This window comes from Oncorhynchus clarkii, chromosome 18 (genome assembly GCF_045791955.1).
Source record: "Oncorhynchus clarkii lewisi isolate Uvic-CL-2024 chromosome 18, UVic_Ocla_1.0, whole genome shotgun sequence".
Classification (NCBI taxonomy): Eukaryota; Metazoa; Chordata; class Actinopteri; order Salmoniformes; family Salmonidae; genus Oncorhynchus; species Oncorhynchus clarkii.
Window position 1 is genome coordinate 23,988,139 of NC_092164.1, and position 27,399 is coordinate 24,015,537.

The following is a 27,399-nucleotide window of genomic DNA, read 5'->3' on the forward strand; positions in this document are numbered from 1 at the left end:
TTTAATGTGGTTAATTCCTTCGCAGACTCCGTGAAATTATGACCTCTTCCTTAATATTTGGTCAAATGATTAATTTTGTGTATGGTTTCCTTGAAGCAAGGGTGGGTCAATTTACCCATTTGGCTCAATTTACCCCACTCTCCCCTATAACAGAAGTGAACCTCAAGTATTTTCGACTAGTCAAAGCCTTACAATCAAAGCCAATGCTTCATTTTAAAAATGATTTATAAAAATGTATCGGGCTAATATTGTATAACTGGATTTGTGAAGTAAGAAGTCTAAAAAAAATCAATACTGACGATGTTATATTTGATGCACTGTACAGACCGTGAGATGAGATTAATAAGGGTAGGCCTTTTTTTTCTCTCTCCGCCAGTTGCGTGCCCTACTCGTGATACAGATTTGAGGGGGCAGAACTAATGTCAAGGGTCGGAGCGCGCTTCGGCGCACTCACAGAGCAGGAGGAACTTAAGCGAAGCACAAGTGTGCAGAGTAGCACGGAATCCAAGGACTGAAACACACGAAGAGACCTGGCACAGATATGTGGCTACTGTCTTTCATTTTACCAATTTTGAGGCTGTATTTAGTGGGAGTTAAAGTTCTTCTGTATCAACTGTTCAACAAGTCATTTACGTTACCAGGTTAGACTTTTCTGTTCATCCCCGTATTCATTACAGATATTGAATGCAGCTGTGATTATCACTTCTCCTAGCCTATAACGTTAGCTGCTGGCTAGCGCTGCCTGTTAACGTTAGCTACTTAGCTAGCTAGTGAAGGCTTTCAACAACAATAGCCAATTTGACTGAGAATTGACTAGCAAACGAATTAATATCAAAATGCAACCACTGTTTAACAAATTGTTAAGGAATTGAAATAACTGTCATAAAATTAAGCTGTAAGTGTTATGCGATAGTTGACTGCTACTGTAATTTACCTATAGCCTTTATGTTGTTAGGATATATGATCTGCTTTCCATAACCAGTATTTTCCAGCACAAAATATTAATTATATATCAGCATTCCATTTCACAAATGGCAACCCCAGACCTAGGCTACTTTAATCATACATTTGAGTATAGTGTTTGCATGCTCACGGATTCTCCCACAATAGTAGCCTATGTCTGTAATGGGAATGGGTTTTTGATATTTTCCTATGCACATTTTCAAAATTCATAGTGTGCCATAATACCATGCCTTGTAAAGTGAATCACACGTCATGATAATCTCACTACATGTCTTCATTGCCTTCTGTGAACTATAGTGCTTTTGGAAGGATAGGGGTAATCAATGACCTTTAGCCCAGATTCCCCCTTATTCACATCACATCAGAATGTCGAAATCCTCTCATGTGAACTTGTAGCTTAGCCTGTACTGACACAATAGCAGTGTTGTATTATGTCTTGTTATAGAAAAGACCAATTAGCCTAAACCTCTCAAACATACCTAAGCATGCAAAGAATCCAGTTGCGTCATTTAGGTCCTAAGCTGTACTGAAGTTAGTTTTAGCCTTGGCAAAAGATGCTTGTGTAATTGGACCCTAGGCTTTATGGTGAGAGACTGGGTCAGGCAATTTTCAGTATCCCAATCAAGATAAGACCGGCTAGTAATTAGAGAGATGATTGGATCAACAAAATTGTCAATACTCAAAGCAGATTGCATTGTGTCCCCTAGATTTATGTTTAAGGTGACGCAATGTCCTCCACAGCAGTGGAGAGGCAAGCTCATTCTGTACTGGCTCTTAGAATATTTTATTTAGAGAATAGGTTGAATTACAAATAAGAAAAAACGTAGTTATAGCCTATTAATTACTGAGGTAAAAGCCACTATCTGACATTTTCTTTTCCTGTTGTTGACCTTTTGTTATCTCATGCTACCTTTATCTCACTGCCTTTGTTAGGTACTCAGTAATGAGTGAAGGCACCTAAAAGGATCATTGTCAAAGGAACAAAATGGAGGCCAAAGGTGCTTCCTCATCTAATCTCCACCTTGTTGCACATCCAAGGGCAAAAAGTAAAGTATGGAGGTATTTTGGCTTTGACACCGATGCAGACGGGTGTATACTACACTGGAGGAGGATCTACTGTCGCATATGTATGACTCAGATAGCATATTCCGGGAACACCTCCAATCTCTCGTACCACCTGGAGAAGAACCACCCAGTTGAGTTCTGTGAGTTTGTGAAGAGCAACACGGAGCAGATGCGTGAGGCGGTCGCAACGGCCTACTCCAAGATAAAGACTGAACCTATGCAGCAGCAATGTCAGGAAGCCATCCTGAAGCAGAGCCCAGCGTTTGAAAATATCAACCGACGGCATAATGATCTGACGTCTGCGATCATCAGCTTTGTCTGTGAAGGGATGTACCCTGTGTCTGTGGTGGAAGAACCCACCTTTCAGGCCCTCTTAAGGACTGCAGATCCAAGATACTTGCCCCCTAGCAGAATCGACGTAGCAATGAAGGCCCTACCACAGAGGTACAATCAGATCCGAGATGCAGTGCTGGGTGAGGTGGCAGGGGTGGTGAACTGCGGTGTCTCAACTGACCTTTGGCAAAGCCAAACCCAGAACAGGACCTACATCTCCCTGTCCATGCACTCTCTGAACCAAAACGGACTAGGTTCTGGTTTCTCCATGAGTACCAAATGCCTGAAAACTTTTGAAGTTCCAGAGGACAATACCGCTGAGAATATTACCAGAGCATTGTACGAAGCATTTGTCGAATGGGGGATAACTCACAAAGTCAACGGTGCCACCACTAACGGGTCATTGGACATTGTGAAAGCTTGCTCTCTTCTGGATCTATCCGTGCAGATGCCTTGCCTTGGCCACACTATAAATCGAGGGATGGATGAGGCCTTTCAGCTGCCCAGAATTGACTGCTTTTTGGGACGTTGCCGCAAACTTGTTGATTATTTCCAACAGTCCGTGATGGCTATGTATTTGCTGCGAGAGAAGCAGAGGCAGCAAGGCTTAGCCCAGTGTGTCCTCATCAGAGACAGGGTCCGATCCTGGGTGACCACACTGACTATGCTCCAGCGCCTGAAAGAGCAGCAGGCCATTATCAGTGTGGTACTCATGGAGGACAGTGACAACCATCAGCTGAGTTTCAAGGACAGTGAATGGAACATGGTTGAGGGCTTGATTGGAGTTCTGCAACCTTTCAAACTGGTAGCTGACATGATAACAGACTGTAGGTATCCGACCATTAGTATGGTGAGGCCTGTCCTTCACATGCTGCTGAACACAACCCTCAAGGCCAAAGAAGGGGACGCAAAAGAGGTTGGCATGGCCAAAGAGGTAATCTCCAAGGTGTTGTCCAGCACCTACCCGCAGACGTCTGAGATTGCAATGTTTCTCAACGTTGCCACTTTCCTGGATCCCCGTTACAAGAGGCTTCCTTTCCTGTCCCCCCACGACCGCTCCCAAGTGGAGAGTAAAGTCATTGAGGAGGCCAAAGCCATTCTTGAGAAACAGAGGAATGAGAATGTGGTCACAGATGAATTGGCTCCTCTTTCTGATGAGCCACCCAACAAAAAACAGACTCTTGACAAACACTCTCCTTCATGTAGCAATGCAGGCAACCCTTTGGCTGTGATATTTTGCCAGTCAGGCAATGACGAGAACCAAGAAGAGCTACACGCTCAGGTCGTGGAAGAGCTGAGCAACTTCAAATCCCAGAAGATCCTGGGTCTCAACGAAGACCCTCTCCATTGGTGGTCGGACCGTATGGGCTTATTCCCTACTCTCCCCAAGGTGCTCCAGAAGTACTGGTGTGTCCCCGCCACTAGTGTCCCCTCCCACAGACTGTTCAGTTCCTCAGGGACTTTCTTCTGTGGGAAGAGGAACCGCCTCACCCCGGCACATGTAGACCAACAGGTGTTTCTCTATGAAAACTCACGGCGCTGCAATGAGGCTGAACCTATTGAGGATGACTCAGGGGAATGGGGCTTGGGACTGGAGCAGGACTCTGGGTCAGACCATGGAATAACTGGGCAGGCCACTGCCCACTACCAAACAGTTACAATACCCTAATCCTAAAGGAAATACTTATCAAAATAATATATACTGAGGGCATTTAGTTGTTTACTAGTAAAAAAGGATTTATGTGAGTGTAACATCTGGTCAATTTTCTATTTCTGATCATGCTGCAATTTTATTTAATTAACTATTTGATGTAGGGCTAAATGGCTTTTTTTTGTCCCAATGTTCAAGTCATTTCTGAGTCATTGTTTGCTTTGCTCTTTGAAGTCCTTGGACTGTTTTAGATGTCTTTACAGTACGTTTGAGATTAGCTTTGATGTGCCAAGCTTTGTTATCTGTACTGAACTCTCAGAAGAACATAAAGTATATCCTATATAACTTGAATCTCTGCTTGCTCGTGTTCATTTTGTGTTCAATGTGTCCAATACAACTTCCTCAGATGAGTCCTGATGGTACTACGAAGGTATCAACTTGCATTTATAGGCTTCTCCTCAGTGTTACAGTTTTTTGGAAACTAAATGAGCAACGAACTGCTCATTTAACCACTCACCAGCCGCCACAGCAAATGTGATACAAATCTGATTGGCAGAAATGTAATAGAGTTGAAATCTCAACCGTCCTGTTTACCCTCGGTGCATCGATAACTACTGTGGCTCTAATTTTAGTAATGCTAAGCTGTCTGGCCGCGTGCAAGCTGTGCTTTGTGTGCTTGTTGCACAAAGTCATTTTATCTTCAGGGGCAGGAACTGTTGTTGTCAAGCAAAATGGATCTATGTGTCATCGATAATGAAGAGCTCTTCCTTCTCCCTTCATGTTTCAGGACTAGAGGTCGTTACGGACTTATTTACCAGTGACTCACTCAACTTCAGTCCGACTCCACACCGTACACTTTGATAACTGCAGATTATAGCCCAATGTAATCTCTGACCCAACACAAATTGCCCCGAAATGGAAGTACTGTGTGTTTTTTTATAATGGGCAAAACAAAATGGAGTCAGCGGAATTATGTTTTGATTGCCCGTAATTGTGTTGTTCTCAGTGATATGTTGGACTGGATGGAATAAATACGCCTGTTTGTATCATCCCATAGATGTTCCATTGTGTTGCAAGGCGATGGCAACATATGGACCTTAGTTTTCTTTCTCTTCCTCACACAGTTTTGCCCAAACAAAATGGAAGGGTTGCCATAGTGACGGGGGGTGCCCGAGGAATGGGTTATGAGACTGCAAGACACCTGGCAAGCCTTGGCATGCATGTGGTTATAGGTATTGTACACACACCCTTTGGTCATGACTCCGTAATCTCCCAAATCATTCTAAATTGCTCAATCCAACATAGTTGAAGCCTGTGTGCTAACATCCTTAGGTTAATGTTTTGTTGAATTGTAGCCTAAGTATAGTTGCACTGATTTTCACTACAGTACATAGGGAATCTTTGATACGTTGTGAACACATTCCTGCCTAAGGCAGTTATTTCCTAACCTAATCAAATTTGACTCCTCAATCAAATTTAATAGGGTTTTGCAAAGAAATCATTATTGACATAATAGTGGCACTGCTTCAATGAAACCCAAATCAGTAGTATAGGTTTAGTCTTTCACTCTGCTCTCCCTGGTCTCTATGATGAGGGAAGGATACTTGCTGCTCCAGAGTACCCCATTCATTCATCCCTCCATCCATCCTATTTTTTTCCCCTAATCATTCCCCTCTCCTCCAGCTGGGAACTCTGAAGAGGAAGGCCTGCAAGCTGTGAAGAAGATCCACGAAGAGGGCAGCGAGGGGAAAGGTAATTTTCTCATGACTGTTTCCCTTATAGCCTCTCTCTCCCGCTCTATCTCTCTCCCTCTGTCTCTCTATCGTTTCCACACAGCCATTGCAGAATAAATAGGCTACCTCTCAAATAGGTCTGCTCGTATATACACAGGGAGTAAGCTATTCAGACATAGGCCAATGTACATGAGTGCCCTGACTTTTAACTGTGTTTTCCGGGGTAAAAAAATTGGGTTCGTGCTGGTAAGAGTAAACCACTTCTCCTGCTTTGTAACAGAGGGAGGATGTCTGTTCACCTGCACCTTGTCTGAGGCGGCTTGGACGCCAGAGTCCATTCCAAAAGCAATTATCTAAAGGTAGCAGGTTTTCTCTTCAATTCCCATTTTTATTCCCCCGTCCCTTCCCTTAAATGTACTTTTTACATTTATTTTGATAAAAGCAAAGCCGTGTCTCGAGTGGGAGCAGGGGAAAGGCGAGGGAGATGTTTGTCTGTGCTTGTGTTTGATGAGTACGAGGAGGAAAGCAAACTGCTGCCAACCAGTCTCAGTTTCATTGTCATGCAGATGTGATTTAAAGAGGCTGTTTGGAAAGAAGGGAAGGCAGCATCTTTTGATCCCAAGCAGGCAGCTTCTCTCTTCCCTTCCTCTCTGGTGCTGAAATGACTGATCATAGCACAGCTCCAGTCAGCCAGGGTAACATCACTGTTATGTACGCCCTGCTACACAGAGTAATGATGACAGACGTGGGAATGAGAAATGGGCCTGTTTGTATTAAGAACAGGAAATGTCGCCCTGGTGCATTGAATCCGCCCCAGCCCTGGCATGCACTGTCAGGCAAGCAGTGTTTAGCAAGCCTCTTAACAAGTTGTGTGGGAGGCAAAATGGTTAGAGTTCCGACATAAACAGGATATCTGATTGTCTTATATAGTGTGTACTGGTAGGCCTGAGAGCCAATAACAATGTCTGCCACAGAGATGCATTTCTGAGCTAATTTTTTTTGTATATGTGTATTTCATGCCCTCTCCATATCTGAGCACGTTTGGTATTAGCTCTATATGTCAGTTTGTCCTCGTCACCCAACATACAATCCATATCACTGTGTTTGCTGTCTAAGATTGGATGGTTGAGAAAATGTTTGTGTGGCATGTCACCAGGAATTCTCCTCTGACTTTTGTAGGGCCAGAATGTCTAACCTTGCTTCATCAGCAGCATACGGAGACAGTAGAACAGATTTGTGTGTTGTCAGAATGTGTTTGCTAAATCGCCAACCAGGCAAGACAATGCTTAGAGACAGTAGCTTCAGGTCCTATTAAGCCTAATTTATTCTGCCCCCTCAACAGTTTAACCCTGTTCCTTATTCAAGACTGTCTGCTTTAAAGACGTCTCTGCATAAGAGGGGAAACGCACCAGGGCCCGGTTTCCCGTAGTGATGGAACGTATTTAACCTTTATTTAGATAGGCGAGTCAGTTAAGAACAAATTCTTATTTACAATGACAGCCTACCCCCGGCCAAACCCGGACGACGCTGGCCCAATTGTGCGCCGCCCTATGGGACTCCCAATCATGGCCGGTTGTGATACAGCCTGGATTCGAACCAGGGCGCCTCCAGCTCTGAGATGCAGTGCCTTTAACCGCTGCTCCACTCGATGTAACATGTGTTTCCCAAAACCCCACGCAGAGAGAACGGTCTACTGATAGGATCAAATGAAAGGCAGCGCTGCTCTCGGATCAGTTTTCTCCCTTTCAAATCTTACCTTAATTGTAGAATTATTCCACAATACTGACAGTTGATCACAGCCTATGAAATACAACCTATAGCAGGGTTCCCCGACTGGCATTCGCACAGAGGGTGCTTTCATTTGTGAGCAAACAAATAAATAAATGACTAAAACCACCAGGAAATCAGCTCCAGGTGATTTTAATTTTAAAAATATTTTCCCAAGTATTCCCACACATAATACAGAGCCATGGGATGTAAGCAAGGTTTGAAATTATTATGTTTAGTCAAATATATATGTTTGTCAATTTGCAGCATTCAAATGATTTGTAATTATGTTCTGGCCTACGACCATCCACTCAAGAAAAAATCTATTTGATCCCTGACCTATAGCTACAAATATTTAGCCGGCTTATTATAATGCTTACCCTATGTAATCTATGCAGAGATACTCCACCTCAAGAATTGCATTTGGCGACACACATACTCAGGCTGACTGGCTCTCGTTCAGGAAAATGAGAAATAAGTGCACTCACGCTATCCAGAAGGCCAAAGTTAGTTACTTTAAGGAGCAGTTCTCTCTGTGGGTCTAACCCCAAGAAGTTCTGGAAGACGGTTAAAGACCTGGAGAATAAACCCTCCTCCTCACAGCTGCCTGTGTCCTTTAAAGTTGATGTGGTTGTTACTGACAAGAAGCACATGGCTGAGCTCTTTAATCACCAATATATTAAGTCAGGATTCCTATTTGACTCAGCCATGCATCCTTGCCCTTCCAACATTTCCTGATCTACCACTACTTCTAATGCGACTAGCCCCAATGCTCAACCCTCTTTTTCCCCCGATACAAAGTTTTTCCCTGCAGACGGTCACTGAGTCCGAGGTGCTAAAGGGGCTCCTTAAACTTAACCCCCAAAAAACATCTGGGTCAGATGGTTTAGACCCTTTCTTATTTAAGGTTGCTGCCCCTATCCTCGCCAAGCCTGTCTGACCTTTTGAATCACTCTCTCTCCTCTCTGGGGAGGTTCCCATTGCTTGGAAGGCAGCCACGGTTTGTCCTTTATTTAACTTCTTGGAACTCTGGGGGCGGTATTTCATTATTGGATAAAAAACGTTCCCGTTTTAAGCGCAATATTTTGTCACGAAAAGATGCTCGACTATGCAGATAATTGACAGCTTTGGAAAAAAAACACTGACATTTCCAAAACGGCAAAGATATTGTCTGTGAGTGCCACAGAACTGATGCTACAGGTGAAACCAAGATGACATTTCAAACAGGAAGTGCCCCAGATTTTGAAGGCGCTGTGTTCCAATGACTCCTTATATGGCTGTGAATGGGCCACGAATGAGCTTAGACTTTCTGTTGTTTCCCCATAGTGTCGACAGCATTGTGTGACGTATTTGTAGGCATATCATTGGACGATTGACCATTTTACACTACATCTACCAGGTGCTTGCTTGGTGTCCTCCGTCGCAATTATTGCGTAATCTCCAGCTGCGTGTATTTTTCCGTTTGCTTCCGAGGAGAAACCCAACTGCCACAATGATTTATCATCGAATGGATATGTGAAAAACACCTTGAGGATTGATTCTAAACAACGTTTGCCATGTTTCTGTCGATATTATGGAGTTAATTTGGTAAAAGTTCGGCGTGGTAGAGACTGCATTTTCAGATTTTTTTCTTAGCCAAACGTGATGAACAAAACGGAGCGATTTCTCCTACAAAAATCATATTTTTGGAAAAAATGAACATTTGCTATCTAACTGAGAGTCTCGTCATTGAAAACATCCGAAGTTCTTCAAAGGTAAATTATTTTATTTGAATGCTTTTCTTGTTTTTGTGAAAATGTTGCCTGCTGAATGCTAGGCTTAATGCTATGCTAGGCTATCAATACTCTTACACAAATGCTTGTGTAGCTATGGTTGAAAAGCATATTTAGAAAATCTGAGATGACAGTGTTGTTAACAAAAGGCTAAGCTTGTGAGTGAATATATTTATTTCATTTCATTTGCGATTTTCATGAATAGTTAACGTTGCGTTATGGTAATGAGCTTGAGGCTATGATTACGCTCCCGGATACGGCTTTGCTTGACGCTAGAGGTTAAAGGGGGAGATCAAGCTGATCCCAACTGTTATAGGCATATTTCTATTTTGCCCTGTTTATCAAACGTGTTGGAAAAACTTGTCAATAATCAACTCACTGGCTTTCTTGATGTCTATAGTATTCTCTCTGGTATGCAAAGTTTCCGCTCAGGATATGGATGTGTCACTGCAACCTTAAAGGTCCTCAATGATGTCACCATTGCCCTTGATTCTAAGCAATGTTGGGCTGCTATATTTATTGACTTGGCCAAAGCTTTTGATAGGGTAGACCATTCCATTCTTATGGGACAGCTAAGGAGTATTGATGTCTCTGAGGGGTCTTTGGCATGGTTTGCTAACTACCTTTCTCAAAGAGTACAGTGTATAAAGTCAGAACATCTGCTGTCTCAGCCACTGCCTGTCACCAAGGGTGTACCCCAAGGCTCAATCCTAGGCCCCACGCTCTTCTCAATTTACATCAACAACATACAGTGGGGCAAAAAAGTATTTAGTCAGCCACCAATTGTGCAAGTTCTCCCACTTAAAAAGATGAGAGAGGCCTGTAATTTCCATCATAGGTACACTTCAACTATGACAGACAAAATGAGAAAAAAAATCCAGAAAATCACATTGTAGGATTTTTAATGAATTTATTAGCAAATTATGGTGGAAAATAAGTATTTGGTCACCTACAAACAAGCAAGATTTTCTGGCTCTCACAGACCTGTAACTTCTTCTTTAAGAGGCTCGTCTGTCCTCCACTCGTTACCTGTATTAATGACACCTGTTTGAACTTGTTATCGGTATAAAAGACACCTGTCCACAACCTCAAACAGTCACACTCCAAACTCCACTATGGCCAAGACCAAAGAGCTGTCAAAGGACACCAGAAACAAAATTGTAGACCTGCACCAGGCTGGGAAGACTGAATCTGCAATAGGTAAGCAGCTTGGTTTGAAGAAATCAACTGTGGGAGCAATTATTAGGAAATGGAAGACATACAAGACCACTGATAATCTCCCTCGATCTGGGGCTCCACGCAAGATCTCACCCAGTGGGGTCAAAATGATCACAAGAACGGTGAGCAAAAATCCCAGAACCACACGGGGGGACCTAGTGAATGACCTGCAGAGAGCTGGGACCAAAGTAACAAAGCCTACCATCAGTAACACACTACGCCGCCAGGGACTCAAATCCTGCAGTGCCAGACGTGTCCCCCTGCTTAAGCCAGTACATGTCCAGGCCAGTCTGAAGTTTGCCAGAGAGCATTTGGATGATCCAGAAGAAGATTGGGAGAATGTTATATGGTCAGATGAAACCAAAATATAACTTTTTGATAAAAACTCAACTCGTCAAGTTTGGAGGACAAAGAATGCTGAGTTGCATCCAAAGAACACCATACCTACTGTGAAGCATGGGGGTGGAAACATCATGCTTTGGGGATGTTTTTCTGCGAAGGGACCAGGACGACTGATCCGTGTAAGGGAAAGAATGAATGGTGCCATGTATCGTGAGATTTTGAGTGATAACCTCCTTCCATCAGCAAGGGCATTGAAATTGAAACGTGGCTGGGTCTTTCAGCATGACAATGATCCCAAACACACCCAAACACACCGCCCACGAAGGAGTGGCTTTGTAAGAAGCATTTCAAGGTCCTGGAGTGGCCTAGCCAGTCTCCAGATCTCAACCCCATAGAAAATCTTTGGAGGGAGTTGAAAGTCCGTGTTGCCCAGCAACAGCCCCAAAACATCACTGCTCTAGAGGAGATCTGCATGGAGGAATGGGCCAAAATACCAGCAACAGTGTGTGAAAACCTTGTGAAGACTTACAGAAAATGTTTGACCTCTGTCATTGCCAACAAAGGGTATATAACAAAGTATTGAGAAACTTTTGTTATTGACCAAATACTTATTTTCCACCATAATTTGCAAATAAATGAATTAAAAATCCTACAATGTGATTTTCTGGATTTTTTTTCTAATTTTGTCTGTCATAGTTGAAGTGTACATATGATGAAAATTACAGGCCTCGTTCATCTTTTTAAGTGGGAGAACTTGCACAATTGGTGGCTGACTAAATACTTTTTTGCCCCACTGTAGCTCAGGCAGTAGGAAGCTCTCTCATCCATTTATATGCAGATGATAGTCTTATACTCAGCAGGTCCCTCCTGGATTTTGTGTTAAACGCTCTACAACAAAGCTTTCTTAGTGTTCAACAAGCTTTCTCTTCCCTTAACCTTGTGCTGAACACCTCCAAAACAAAGGTCATGTGGTTTGGTAAGAAGAATGCCACTCTCCCCACAGGTGTGATTACTGAGGGTTTAGAGCTTGAGGTAGTCACCTCCATACAAATACTTGGGAGTATGGCTAGATGGTACACTGGCCTTCTCTCAGCTGCAGGCAAAGATTCAATCTAGACTTGGTTTTCTCCATTGTAATTCGCTCCTCTTTCACCCCAGCTGCCAAACTAACCCTGATTCAGATGACCTACCTACACATGCTAGATTACGGAGATGTAATTTATAGATCGGCAGGTAAGGGTGCTCCCGAGCGGTTCTTTACCATTCGGCTATTAGATTTACCACCAATGCTCCTTATAGGACACATCACTGCACTCTATACTCCTCTGTAAACTGGTTATCTCTGTACCCGTCGCAAGACCCACCGGTTGATGCTTATTTATAAAACCCTCTTAGGCCCCACTCCCCCCTGTCTAAGATATCTACTGCAGCCCTCATCCTCCACATACAACACCCATTCTGCAAGTCACATTCTGTTAAGGATCCCCAAAGCGCACACATCCCTGGGCCGCTCGTATTTTCAGTTCGCTGCAGCTAGCGACTGGAACGAGCTGCAACAAACACTCAAACGGGATAGTTTTACCTCAATCTCTTCATTCAAAGACTCGATCATGGACACTTACTGACAGTTGGGGCTGCTTTGCGTGATGTATTGTTGTCTCTACCTTCTTGCCCTTTGTGCTGTTGTCTGTTCCCAATAAATAACAAGCATTTTCAATGGCAACTGTAGTGACGATGGATTTGTGAAACAGTCCCGAGATTTAAAGATGATCCGACAAAGTTCTAACAATGAATTTAACCTCAATGGTTTTGGGAAGCCGGGCCCAGAACTATGGACGGCCGCGTGCCTCTGACCAGAATATCAGCAGTCGATTTCCCGATGATTCTACAAAACGTCAAAAATAGCTCGTTGAGAACCCAGCAGGTGAGCGCGATAACACACCGCGATGTGGGCAAAAGACAGGACATCCACCGCTGCTTTTAGCTGTTTGTCGTCGCCGTGTCTGAGCCTTTGTCCATATGACACATTTTGGTGTGATACTGCTGGACCACAACCACTGTACAATCAACCTGTTGTTTACGGTCATCTAGAAACGTGCTGTATCTGCTGGTGTTTTATGATCATTGCCGTGTCACAGCAATAAAAGTTGGTGACTTTTTTTTTGAAAGTGTCAGAAAGCCCAGCGGTTTAGTTTGCGACACCAGTGGCTGCATCCATCTCCTTTAACAACTTCCTGACTTCCATACCTCCTTTCTGCAACGGAGAGTGAGAGACGAATCTCATGCCAATAGACATCCTGCTGATTTACCATCCAATCTGCCTTCTCCTCCTCCTCTTTCGGAGCAGCATCAATCTATCCTATAAGCTCCTATAAATAATTGTGGACGATCAATCTCTTATCAGAGTTGCAGCCGGACGGTCAAACTAGCAGCCAGCCTGTTTCCAGTCCTCTGTCCTGTTATTGGACAGCAGCTGGTCAGTTTGTTTATGTACAGCAGCAGTTGGAACTGGTCAGGGAGAGAATGTAATTCAGGAAGATGGCAGTATTTCAACACGTCTTTGGATGAGACGTCTTTGTTGATATTCCAGATGGCACGACGCCTTCTAGTCTGCGTCCTCCAGCTGGCTCTTTGGCACTGTGACTAGTCTAGAGGATACCCTACTTTCCTTCATGACAGGTCTGGCACCGTGACAAAGCTCTGGCACTAGAGATGGATTGGAAGAATATTTACTACAGTATGGCTATTTTTTCCAATGAATTATTGTAATCTATGCAAATATTGGTCAATATTGAACAGTGATTAGAATAGAGAGCGCTTATTGGGGATTCACACATTCTCAGTGAAGTTATTTTATTTTTTATGGATATGTTCATTTTCGGAGGATAAATTCACCGTAAAATCCTAAGAGCTTGATATTTTCGAGAGTTGAAGTGTTTGAGAGGAAGAAAGGACGGAGGAGAAAGGGAATAAATATGCATTTGTTGGGATATTTGTACGGTATTAGATTAATTGAAGCCTATAACCACCATATAGTTAGCTTACTCATACAAGGGACAAAGAACAGCCTCTCTCCACTTTCTACTCTTAGTAAATCACGGTCTCTTGGGATGACCTTATACAAGCCATTAGCCGGGGGCATGTTTTTGTTATCTCCCACTTAAGATACAAGATCGTTAGCTAGCAAGGCCTTTGTTGACTCACACAACACACTGATTATTACAGAGAGATGTCCTCTGTCCATTGACCTCTTTGACCCCTCGCTTTACACATATTTGTACATTACAGTTAAGGGTTGTTAGTATACACACACACACGCATCGCCTATGGGTCTTTTCTAGTACCCTTATGAAGCTATTTTCAGAATGGTTTTAACAATAAAAGGTTGATTTTTGAAGCAAACTTCCATTTTCCTACCAAGAGTTGCTGAATATCTTTTCATCTGTAGTTCTCCTTCCCAACAGAACATCTACATTTATAGCGGATTTCTCTAGCTTTCTCTAGTCTTATTTTCTGGAGCCATTTATATGGCAGCTCAACAATGCTTGAAACACTGTTCACTCTTTACACTCAGTGGGGAAGAGTCCCATGATTAGTGTAATGCAGAGTAATTTACCTAATTATGGGACAATACCTAATTATGGGACAAAATTAGTTTAATTATGTGCTTGAGCACTCAGTTCGGGGACGCCACAAGCTGTGCCAAGTGGTTCAGAGATATGACATTCTGATTCGTGTGTGTGTGTGTGTGGGGGGGGGGGGGGGGGGGCGCTAATGTCATTACTCAATACTATTGTGTAAAACTCTGGATTCCTAGCCGTAGAGCTAGCTTCAGTCATGACATTCTTGTTCCTGTCTCATTATAGCGTTGACTTTTAAAATGCTTTGACTTCCTGTAATTAGGATTTAATGTGGCCCTTTTTATGATGGAGCCGTGGTCAAGAAGTGTATTTATTTCCCTTGCACTGTTATGCAGATGAGTAAAGTTCAGTCAAGCTCTCTGTCCACTCTGTCACTTCCTGTGGTGATAAATAAACACGCTATCATTTGGCCCATAAGAATGATTCCTGCATACACAATTAACTCTCCACCTTTTCTTGTAACAACGTTTCGGCGGTTATAGTTTCCATACCAGGGAATATTAGATATACATCTATCCGTGCTTTGTGCTCTTTTATTCAACTGCCGATGAGATCGTGTTTAATTCATGCCAGGTTACTGAGTGTATTGCCATAATGTAATCTACCTTGTGTTTTAGTTTTTGTCTCACGGTTTATAGTGTACTACTGAATGAGACCATAGCTTATCATACAGCTGCTTAATCCTTCAGGGGGAAAGGAAGTAAAAGATTAGGATTTGCATAATTAGGATTCCTGAGATATTAAAACCCAGGAGAGGACTCTTTTTCCCCACTGCAAAGTTTTTCCCTGCAGACGGTCACTGAGTCCGAGGTGCTAAAGGAGCTCCTTAAACTTAACCCCCAAAAAACATCTGGGTCAGATGGTTTAGACCCTTTCTTCTTTAAGGTTGCTGCCCCTATTATCGCCAAGCCTGTCTCTGACCTTCTTAATCACTCTCTCTCCTCTCTGAGGAGGTTCCCATTGCTTGGAAGCCAGCCACAGTGCGTCCTTTATTTAAACGGGAGATCAAGCTGATACCAACTGTTATAGGCCTATTTCTATTTTGCCCTGTTTATCAAAAGTGTTGGAAAAACTTAGCAATAATCAACTCACTGGCTTTCTTGATGCCTATAGTGTTCTCTCTGGTGTGCAATCTGGTTACCGCTCAGGTTATGGATGTGTCACTGCAACCTTAAAGGTCCTCAATGATGTCACCATTGCCCTTGATTCTAAGCAATGTTGTGCTGCTTTTTTAAAATGTACTTCTACTCATTGAAAGTCTTTGCAATAATCTGTCTTGCAGTTTATGGACTGGTATGATCACTTTACTGTCTGTCAATGGTTGATGTAAAACTAAATGAAAGGATGATGTCCTGACCTGTGTTAGTACTACTGTAGCTAACCAGACATAGCATTATTAGCATAGTTAAATTGTAATATTTGTTTGTGATTTGTTGATGCTATAAGTTAGATGCCGGTATATTTAGGAATAGAAGAATGTTAATGTTGTTTGTGTGTTTTTGGGTTCTGTTCACAGTGGAATTTCTGATCCTGGACCTGTGTTCCCTAAAGTCGGTACGGCAGTTTGTCCAAAGGTTTAAAGCCAGGGCTCTACCACTTCACGTCCTTGTGAACAATGGTACTTATACACCAAACAACCTCTTTATTCAATACACCACAATATTCACCTTTAAAGAGAATCGTAGCATAATTATTTCATCTGAAAAATCAAGCAAACACTGGTTGTCGTCAACCCTTGAAAATACAGTGTCTCATGGTCCTAGGGGGCCTCCGAAATGGCACCCTATTCCCTATGGCGCACCGCTTTTGATCATAGCACTATGAGGTAGTGCTCTGCTATAGGAATATGGTGCCATTTCAGGCGAAGCCCTATTGTGTAGTCCTCCAGGGCAGTTTGCTTGAACAAAATAGCTTTTATTGAGAGAAGGTCTTTGGAGACTCCGGTACTGACTGGCTTGGGGTAACAGTCAGCCGCTCTCTGCCCACAAACAGGCTGAATTAATAATTCACCAGTCTGCAAGATGCTCTCAGCAGCTAACATCACATATCACACCCGGCTGATAGATAATGGATAGTAGATGCCGAAGGTAGGACATAGGGCAGACGTTAGTGTCGTCCCATTGAGAGAGTAATGATAGGGAAAGGTCATCGCTACACAGACCCAGGATGGGTCCCAAACGGCACCCTATTCTCTATATAGTGTGCTACTTTTGACCGGGAACCGTAGGGCTCTGGTCAAATGTTCTGTACTAAATACAGAATACGGTGCCATTTGGGACGCAGGACCCTATAGCATTCTGATTTCCCTGAATTCCCCCCCCCCCCCCCCCCCCCCCCTCATCACGGCGTGAGTTTTCTCTGTCTATGCCCTAGGCTTTAGTAAGCTAAGCAAGGCCTAATGTCGCCTTGTCTCTCTTTCACTTTAGCCGTCTAATGGCATGTCCAATAGTGTTATTGACAAACACATCGTCGTAACCTCCATTACCATGTAGCCAATGGTGTTGAGGTTTGAGTAATGAGCTGTTTCAATCTGCATTAGGGGAAGCTTGAGAGACCATAGACTGATCTGCAGACAGGTCTTGTTGACCATCGTCTGTAAGTGTTACGGCACACCGAGAGGTCAGTCGTCTATAGAGGGACTGTTTTTAATGATCACGTAATAAGGGAATTTAGGCCTACACAAACTAAAAATGTATGCACTCACTGTACTGTAAGTCTTACTTGAATTGAGAATTGAACCCACGACCTTAGCGATTCCATGAATTTATCCATTCACAATCACTCAACAGAAGTATGTTACTGTATATCGGCATAGGCAGCTGTTATATCTTATTGACATACTGACTGAACATTCCTAGGAAGTTTATCCTAGCCACTCTGCTTCTGCCTCTGCATTGCTCACTCTTTGGGGTTTTTAGGCTGGGTATTTGTAAAGCACTTAGTTTGAAATGTCATATTGCTTGTCCTTCATAGCCGGCATCATGCTGGTTCCAGAGGGAAAGACCGAGGACGGTTTCGAGCTGCACTTTGGTCTGAACTACCTGGGACACTTCCTGTTGACAAACCTCCTCCTGGACAAACTGCAGAGGTCTGGGAGACACGACGCCTGCTCCCGTGTCGTCACCATGTCCTCCGCCACACACCACGTTGGAAGACTCAATATGGAAGACCTACAGGGCAGGTAGGGGACCAGGACCTGAGCCTGTATTCACAGAGCATCTCAGAATAATTTTAGATCAGCACTCCTACCCTGAGACGCTTTATGAATACAGACCCAGATTATTTGGTACAGGGCGTCCAACATTGATCTCAGGTGTCCAATTGAGTGCTGAAATTGAATCAATCTCTCTAAATCAAAATCCCGACTTGGTATTGTAATCTCGTTGGTATTAGTCATGGTTGATGGACATTCAAGAAGCACATTTAAAACCATTACCAATGGTAGTAGTGTTTATCTGGTGGCTACGGGTGAATGTCATTCTCAATTCAAGATACACGCCATATCCAATGAATCTCATTGACCGACAAAGCCTCTTGATTCCCATAACTTCCTTTTTTGATACTCTTAAAAGATTTACCTCAATAAAAAAATATTTACGTTTTCGGAAACGTTCTTACCAGGAAAGAATTATTCCTTTTGATGACGGATAGTGTGATAAACCATTATTATACAATCTGTACTGAGAGGCTCCTTGCCTCAAGGGCAAGAACAGCGGTGTCTCTCTTTCTAACCTGCGAATTTAGATGTGATAGATGGCTTCGTCACATCTGGGAGAAATGAGTGGATGAAGCTGCTGGCTACAACGTCTAGCTGCAACGGTGCCACCTAGAAACAATCTCACGCTGTAAGAAAAAGAAACCGGGGGGAAACGCATTATAGATTGGGTATTTCACAGTCTGATGCTCTTATGACCTTCACGGTGCGTTTGTACAGACAAGTTGATTTTGCTTTTGAACAGTGTTTATGGTGTTAACAATAAGTCTATCTATTCAGCACAATACAGACACTGTATAATAGTCATTGGGTTTAGTCATGCAGATAGCTTAGTAGGGGGCATTGTTTTGGGAACAACAGGGTCGTAGACAACATACTGAATACGTATGTTACAGTGGGGCAAAAAAGTATTTAGTCAGCCACCAATTGTGCAAGTTCTCCCACTTAAGAAGATGAGAGAGGCCTGTCATTATCTTCATAGGTACACTTCAACTATGACAGACAAAATGAGAAAAAAAATCCAGAAAATCACATTGTAGGATTTTTAATGAATTTATTTGCAAATTATGGTGGAAAATAAGTATTTGGTCACCTACAAACAAGCAAGATTTTCTGGCTCTCACAGACCTGTAACTTCTTCTTTAAGAGGCTCGTCTGTCCTCCACTCGTTACCTGTATTAATGACACTTGTTTGAACTTGTTATCGGTATAAAAGACACCTGTCCACAACCTCAAACAGTCACACTCCAAACTCCACTATGGCCAAGACCAAAGAGCTGTCAAAGGACACCAGAAACAAAATTGTAGACCTGCACCAGGCTGGGAAGACTGAATCTGCAATAGGTAAGCAGCTTGGTTTGAAGAAATCAACTGTGGGAGCAATTATTAGGAAATGGAAGACATACAAGACCACTGATAATCTCCCTCGATCTGGGGCTCCACGCAAGATCTCACCCCGTGGGGTCAAAATGATCACAAGAACGGTGAGCAAAAATCCCAGAACCACACGGGGGGACCTAGTGAATGACCTGCAGAGAGCTGGGACCAAAGTAACAAAGCCTACCATCAGTAACACACTACGCCGCCAGGGACTCAAATCCTGCAGTGCCAGACGTGTCCCCCTGCTTAAGCCAGTACATGTCCAGGCCCGTCTTAGGTTTGCTAGAGAGCATTTGGATGATCCAAAGAAGGACAAAGAATGCTGAGTTGCATCCAAAGAACACCATACTTACTGTGAAGCATGGGGGTGGAAACATCATGCTTTGGGGCTGTTTTTCTGCAAAGGGACCAGGATGACTGATCCGTGTAAAGTAAAGGAAAGAATGAATGGGGCCATGTATCGTGAGATTTTGAGTGAAAACCTCCTTCCATCAGCAGGGGCATTGAAGATTAAACGTAGCTGGGTCTTTCAGCATGACAATGATCCCAAACACACCGCCCGGGCAACGAAGGAGTGGCTTCGTAAGAAGCATTTCATGGACCTGGAGTGGCCTAGCCAGTCTCCAGATCTCAACCCCATAGAAAATCATTGGAGGGAGTTGAAAGTCCGTGTTGCCCAGCAACAGCCCCAAAACATCACTGCTCTAGAGGAGATCTGCATGGAGGAATGGGCCAAAATACCAGTAACAGTGTGTGAAAACCTTGTGAAGACTTACAGAAAATGTTTGACCTCTGTCATTGCCAACAAAGGGTATATAACAAAGTATTGAGAAACTTTTGTTATTGACCAAATACTTATTTTCCACCATAATTTGCAAATAAATTCATTAAAAATCCTACAATGTGATTTTCTGGATTTTTAAAAATAATTTTGTCTGTCATAGTTGAAGTGTACCTATGATAAATTACAGGCCTCTCTCATCTTTTTAAGTGGGAGAACTTGCATAATTGGTTGCTGACTAAATACGTTTTTGCCCCACTGTATGTTTGTTAATTAGCTTAGGCTTTTTGGACAAACTAAACTGCCAAATTATCATATTATAAAGGATGACTTAACCCGAGATAAACGGTCTCTCTCTCTCTCTCTCTCTCGCCCTCCCCCTCTTTCTCCAATTCTCTCTCTCCCTCTCTCTCTCCATCCCACTCTCTCCCTCCCTCCAGGTCCTGCTACAGTGCGCATGGTGCCTACTCTCAGAGTAAACTGGCCCTGGTCCTCTTCACATACCATCTGCAGGAGAGGCTAACAGCAGCAGGGCTCCCAGTAACATCCAACGCAGTAGACCCAGGCATGGTGGACACTGACCTGTACAACAACCTCTGTATTCCAGCCCAGGCAGCAAAGAAACCTGTTGCCAAAATGCTGTTTAGGGTAAAGTAGAATCTTAATCTAGATGACCATTCAAATATTTAAAGGTCAGCTTAGGGTTAGGAACCTGAGACAAAATGCATGAAATATACTATAGATATGGGCCACGTGATGTGTCACTGTTAAAGTGTAGGTTTCGCCTTATTCCTTCACGAAACTAACAACAGTGTCATAATATTCCACCTAACAGACGTATACTTCACTATAGGGTAACGTAAACTATGCTGACAGTTCTGTAAGACTGTTCAGGGTACGGTGAACAACCTTTACAAGTACTTAGGAATTTGGCGTACTTGAGGGGGAAATAAATGCACCAAAGATAGATATGGTAATAGGAGAAGCTTCTACGCTTGACCAAAGCTTAACAGCGGTGATTGATGAGAATACTAATAAGGTGCAACACATGTGGAATGGTCCAGCCTTTTACTGCTCAGGCTTCATAATGACTTTTTCTGTTGATCATATTGCCGTGGAATCCATGTGTTTTAAAAAAAGGATTATAATTGCAATCTTTGGGTTCTGAGATAATAAAAGCATGTCAATTATAGTCACATCAAAGGGTGTGTTAAATGGGGTGGTCAATTTATTCATAACCACACGTGAGTGAGAGGCACAGGAGGTTGGTGGCACCGTAATTGCGGAGGACGGGCTCGTGGTAATGACTGGAGCAGAATAGGTGGAATAGTATCAAATGCATCAAACATGGTTACCAGGTGTTTGATGCCATTCCATTCCGCTCTGTTCCAGCCATTACTATGAGCCGTCCTCTCACCAGCCTCCACTGGTGAGCGGGTGTGTGTATTTCTGAAAACTACATCACAATTTGTGAGAAACCTGTGCAAATGGCACATAATAATTCTCATTCTAATTTGCAGGTTAGCGTTTCTCGTCATCAATCTTGTTCTGGAGTGGTCACTAGCTGGAACAAAATCATCAAATAATTTAAAACCGAACCCTAACCTTAACCACACTGCTAAACCTAATGCTTAACCTTAAATTGAGAACAAAAATAAACCATTTTGACTTTGCAACTGGACCATCTAGCAGAGATCGCTCAGTTCTGCCTTCAAGACAAGACTCGTTCCAATAAACTTCAACCTGCTTATAATTTTAGGGCAATCAACAGTTTAACTGCAAGCAAAATGCATGTGGCAGTAATGATTTTTTTAAATTATTTGTATTATTTAAATCACCCTTGAATCTGCATCTAAAATGTCACATTACATGGTCACAGATTCATTCTGTATTAGGACATTCTAATAGGGACAGTGTAGCCAATTAGCTTGTTTGCCTGAATAGTTTAAGATGACTGTGTCCTCTTTAACACAGAGAAATGTGCTGGGAGATTAAGCCTTACCTAGTTGGGCTTTAAGTGTTCAAAATAAATATACAGTATTTCAAGGGTGACAATATAAAGATAGCCTGACAAACATCTGAATTTCATTTCCTCAATACTCATATTCCACAAAGATAATGAGAGTTGATATTGTCAGATATTGATATTTATCTCAGTCATAATTTCCTTTTGGAGGTTTTTATCTTGGAACTGGGGTCTAGTGCCGAATCATATTTCATTATCGGTCTGATCGGGTTTTGTGTGTTTGGAAAGATGTCTCATATCCACTGAAGTTTGGATTGTAATTGCAGCATTTGTATTGCAGCATTTGTATTGCAGCATTTGTATTGCAGCATTTGTATTGCCAACAGACTGCATTATGGAGGGCAGCTATGTGATGCCCACTGTCCACAGATGGTTGCGCAATCCTATGTCCATATCGCAAGTGATGATCACCCTAAGAAATTTGAACATGCATGAAATATTGTTTTGTTCAATGTCAGTCACTTTTCCTTTCTCTACGAGTGTTTTATTTTATAAGTGAGACATCTATGTGTGCTGTCTAAGACATGTATACACATTTCCGGACTGGTGGTCGAAGGATTTCATTTGGGGCTATTTCAACATCTGCTGTTTCGAAAATCAAGCCGGCCTGTCTGCCAGTGTGTTCATTCACATTTTCCTTTCAAGGAACATCCTCAGTGTCTAATCACATTGACTCTGTTTTAGGCCATACAACAATTGGGATTACAAAAAACCTCACCTCTCGACCAAATATATTGTGGGGAGCAAATTCTTCTGAACTCTTCGAAGTTCCCATCAGCAAAGACATCAGCAAAGACATTCACAATCATTGTTGATTGTGTTTGTGTGTTTAAACGAGGGGCGTGAACTCAGATTCCCACGGGCAGCGAGTGTAGTGTTTAAATGCTCTGTGTTGCCATTTGTTTCACCTCCAGTGCAGTGGGCCCATTTAGGAGCCGCCATATGCGCCTTATATAAGCTCCAGGCTTTCCAGGGCAGTAGGCATGGCCTGCAATAGATCAGTCTGGCTCTGCTTCCTCCTCTCTAAACCTCTTTCACTTAACCTGCCTGCTGCTGCCCGGCCTGCTGCACATCACTCACCACAGGCTGCTGCTGCCAGACAGACGTGTTAGTTCACCTGAGAGCTCCCAGACGCCTTAGATTGCTGTAACAACTGTTTGTCGTGTATCTAAATAGCCTAATTCTAATCTCGTCCGCCCAGCCGCCTCTCCAGCAATTGAGCCTGGGTACGAGGTGTAACTGACTGAACCTGCTTAGCAAGTCAGATGTGAAATGTACTTGCATCCTGTTTATGAAAGCGTTAGTGTTGCCGTTTCAAATGATTGACAGAACTGGGCTTTCAGTTTACAATTTTGAAAATGGAACAGAGGACCACTATGTTTCTGAAGAACATGCCTGTCCCTGCCATTCTTTTTTTAACGTGTTATTTCTGTGTCATCTCCAGACCCCAGCCGAGGGAGCGTCTACAGCTATCCTGGCTGCCACTGCGTCGCAGCTGGAGGGGGTCGGAGGCTGCTACTTCTATAACGGGGAGAGAACTGAATCCGCTGACATTACTTACGATCACAACGTGAGGGCTGAGCTGTGGAAACAGAGCTGTGTGCTGGTTGGTCTTCAGGAGGCCTAGAGGAGGAACCAGGAACCATGATCTTAGAAATATGCCAAGATCAACGGCATGACACCTCCCTCCAGCGTCAACAACAACCAAGCTGCGTCCCAATTCTCAACCCTTCCCTTCGGCCCTAAGTGTGCGCTTGTTCCCTTCCCTTCATGGATCTAAAAACACTGCTATAGGAAATATGGTAGACCAGTCCCTCTGGCCTGACACCAATCCAATGCTTTTAAATTCATGGGGAGGAGAGCACAAGTGCGTACTTTAGTAGTATCGGGATACAGCCCGAGTCAGCCCCAGCCAGCACTATATACAGCGACAGCCTGTGGACTTAGGCTTCCTGATTACTTAGCAACATCTAGCTACAGCACCAACTTTGGTTGTTGCCTCTACTGTAACTGTCCTCTCTTGACCTCTGTCCTCATAGTACTGCATAACACATCAGCATTGGAATCGACTCTTCGTCATATCTTCTCCTCCGCAAAGACAGTTCTGAGGACGTCCATTCTACCATTGCGACAAGCACTATTAAACACATGCTGAACGGCACATTGAGTGATGGAATTTGTTTGTTATATTGCAATACCAGTCCCGCTGCCAAATTGATGAAGCTTTGGTACTGTAGCTCCCTCTTCTGGAATCGCAGATAACAAAACATTGAAGGACGCAAGGAACAACATCAGAGCTAGTAGTGCCTCGGAGCTAGTAATATCGCTTCAAAACAGCACCATCTTTTTTTCTGCCTAAAATAGGACCCTCTGTCCATTCTTCTTTCTTCTACTTGGACTCTCATCAGGGGCGGACTGACCATGTGGCATTTTGTGTAAAGGCCAGATGGGCCGGTCCATGTTTAGTCTAGTGGGCCTATCTAACACATTTTTTCTTATCTGGTTAATAATGGGGGGCCTCAAGGAAAAAAAATAGTCTGTTGCGTTAGAATAATGCCAGAGGCAATTCCTGGTCCTAGTCCAACCCTGACTCCCATCAAGGACTGGACCATATATCTGTAGATGTGCCGCCTCATAGCTGTGATCAAAAATATCATGTCAAATATGCTTTGGTGAAGGGCTAACAATGACAAACATGAGACTCGAACTTGGTTAGCCTTATTCCCGCTTAATTTGCACTTGCCTCGTTTAATGCGTGTGTCCAATCCTTGTTGTTGTAATCATCAAGGACAAGAACTGACAGCAAGCTTCCTAATAGTACAGTAGATGCCTTTGCCTTGTTTGACTTACTGTGCCCAAAGGGGATGTTCTGCCCTGCTATCTCCACTTCACTGTGACTGATGTGAAATGTTGTCGTGATTTTTGATGTCTCTGTGCCAAACTGTGATAACAAAACGATGCTCATCTTTAAATGTCTTTGGCATTTTCATCTGACTAGAAGATTCAGAATCTTTAAATGACTGTAAGTGGTTCTCATGATAAGAGGTTTCTAGTGTAGAGAGTTCTAACTTGGGGCGCTACCTGAAATGTGTGCTCGGGTTCGATGGCCGCTTGAATTACAAACACTTGCTATGACATCTTTTTAAGTAAGATGATCTAACTATTTAATGAAGATGATCTAACACCTCTTCTAGGTGTCGCCAATCCATTCTAAGTGTGCGTGTCAACATTCTCACACAGGATATCGGCAGTGTTTTGTCTAAAGTGTTTTGTGTTCAAGCACTGTATGCGTGCCTAAGCAGTGTAAGGTTCAGTTCTGTACATGGCCCAAGACAACAGTGCCAATACTCGAATGCTCCTTAGAATACTAATGAGGAAGGTTTGAAGAGAAGAGGACTCTTCTCCAAGCTTCCATCTGCTTTTGTTATAATACAACACGTGTTATGAGTCCTAATGCTGGATAAAGGCAGACATAAGAGACATCAAATGTTATTCGTCACATGTGTCGAATACAGTGAAACGCTTACTTGTCACAGCCCTTAATCAACAATGCAGTTAAGAAAATAACTATTTAAAAAGAAGAAAAGTAAGAGATAAGAATAACACGTAATAAACACCGTAAACATGAAATATAATACATCAAGGTGTAAACATTTCAGTAGGACGTTTAAATCTGAAGTACTTTGGTTGTTCATTGATTTACCACAATCACTGTGAACGATGCCTTGCTTTCCAAGTTCTCTTTTAGTTGTACTGTACTAATTCATTAAGTAGTTATTCATTTGCGTTTCTAGTCATTGTGTGATTCTTAGATGTGACTGTGTTGTCCTCACTCATAGCATAGAGAAGGATGTCCACATTGGACACAAGTCTAAATAAAAATCTATTGTAAATGAATTGCTATCCCCAGCTTTGTTTTGCCTATTATCTTAAATCTACTGTGTACAGTAATGCGAAATGGTTGACAAAATTGTATTATAATTTTCAACATATTGACAATAGTGTGTGTGTGTGGGGGGGGGGTCTGGTTCACATCAAACACAGGCACTGTCAATGATGGGAGATGATTCATTCAAGGATATTCATTCTGTGTATAGACGTTTAGGTAAGTAAGAAGGATCCAGTTACTCTCATAACCACGGACACACACACACACACAGAGTCGTGGACAGGCCATGACATTTATTATGTTACTGTGTGGAAGTAATAACCCTACAGCTTGCAAGCAGGGCCTCAGTCTTTTCGAAGCATCTGACAAACCAATCTGTCCTTCTTCAGGCTAGCGCGTCATACCTAATGTGTGTCAAAGAGGACGGCTTAGAACACTGTGCTCTTCAGGCACCATGAGTAGAGTTGGCCACACACACACATTGGGGAATGTTTTATTCACGAGTTACACAAGGATTTTTTTTACCATGTCTCTGTTAACATATTATTCCTGAGATTGGGTAAGGCTCTTCTATAAATCCATGCTGAGAGAGGAGAGTCTTAAAGCAGTGTGAATCTAAACTATACTGGGGCCGGCCTCAGCAGCACAGCCCATGTCTCAATGGCCAGAGGATGAAGAGACAATTATCCTCATGTTTTTCCTTTATCTTCCTCTTTTTTTTTTGATGTATTTTTTTTTTTTAAGAAAGAATTGCATCCGGTCTGAGCAAAAAAAAAGTCATTGTGATCCCATGCGTGTGTTACGGAGACACCGCTTCGACCCGTAGCTCTGCATCAGGTTGCGTCTTTTTCTGGCACTTTTATTTTGCGCCAATGCAATTTATTATAGTCTCAAACAGATAGCTAAATAATTAAGAGCCGCAAGATCACTAACCCTGTGTTCAGATGTGTTTCTATGTTTATGTGTGATATATAGTGAGTGCTGAATAGCATTTCCTTGACTGCAGTGATTTGGGGGAAGTCAGCTATTTCTAGTTATATATGTACAGGACATCCTTTTGTTCCCTGCGGTTGTTCCAGCAGACCTGTTAGTCAGCGTAGATAAAACCGGGTCCTGGGGCACCTCAGCTAGGTAATAGCTCCATGTGGTCCCGTGTGGCTCAGAGTGTGGCGTTAGCAACGCAAAAGGTTGTGGGTTCAAGTGCCGCAGGGATTATACACACGTGGTATGTATCTGAATAACGATAAAATCCATATGAAACTAATTCAGAGACCAATCGTTTGGCCATAAAGAGTGTCCCCTAGTTAACTATTTAGCAGTCACAGAGTTAACTTGCCTCTGTGAACTGTACTGTAGAAGAGCTTTAAAATGTAAAAATGGGGTAAGTGACAGGGCTTAGGCACTGGGGGCAAGTTAGCATTAGCAATGTAGCCAGGGCCACAGGGAAGCACATCTGGCTCTGTCAGCTTCGTTCGTATTGTGTGGTTGAAATAGCAGCCAACTCCAGAGGTATATGCGGGGGAAAGACAGATGTCTTATTAAGAATGCTGTTATTTTCTTATTTCACTTTTGGTGTAGGGCTAGAGTTAAGGTTGAGGGTTAGGGTTGAACCTGGATGTGGACA

The 27,399-nt window shown here is 42.9% G+C and overlaps 1 protein-coding gene across 3 annotated transcripts; it reads left to right on the plus strand.

Annotated features, from left to right (window-relative positions):
- Nucleotides 1-418: 418 nt before the first annotated feature.
- LOC139373238 (polyprenol dehydrogenase-like) lies at nt 419-25,783 on the plus strand. 3 transcript variants are annotated; one of them, XM_071113527.1, is made up of 8 exons: nt 453-641; nt 5,137-5,244; nt 5,696-5,764; nt 16,002-16,103; nt 17,459-17,666; nt 20,301-20,508; nt 23,331-23,535; nt 23,567-23,785. In XM_071113527.1, the coding sequence occupies exons 1-7, from the start codon at nt 542-544 to the stop codon at nt 23,511-23,513; spliced, it is 978 nt and encodes a 325-aa protein (XP_070969628.1). In that variant the 5' UTR covers nt 453-541; the 3' UTR covers nt 23,514-23,535; nt 23,567-23,785. The 3 variants fall into 3 exon arrangements, with proteins under 3 accessions (XP_070969629.1, XP_070969627.1, XP_070969628.1); XM_071113528.1 differs by having other exon boundaries at nt 419-641; nt 23,331-25,783; XM_071113526.1 differs by lacking the exons at nt 5,137-5,244; nt 5,696-5,764; nt 16,002-16,103; ... (2 more) ...; nt 23,331-23,535; nt 23,567-23,785 and adding an exon at nt 1,897-4,363 and having other exon boundaries at nt 447-641.
- The last annotated feature ends 1,616 nt before the right edge of the window (nt 25,784-27,399 follow it).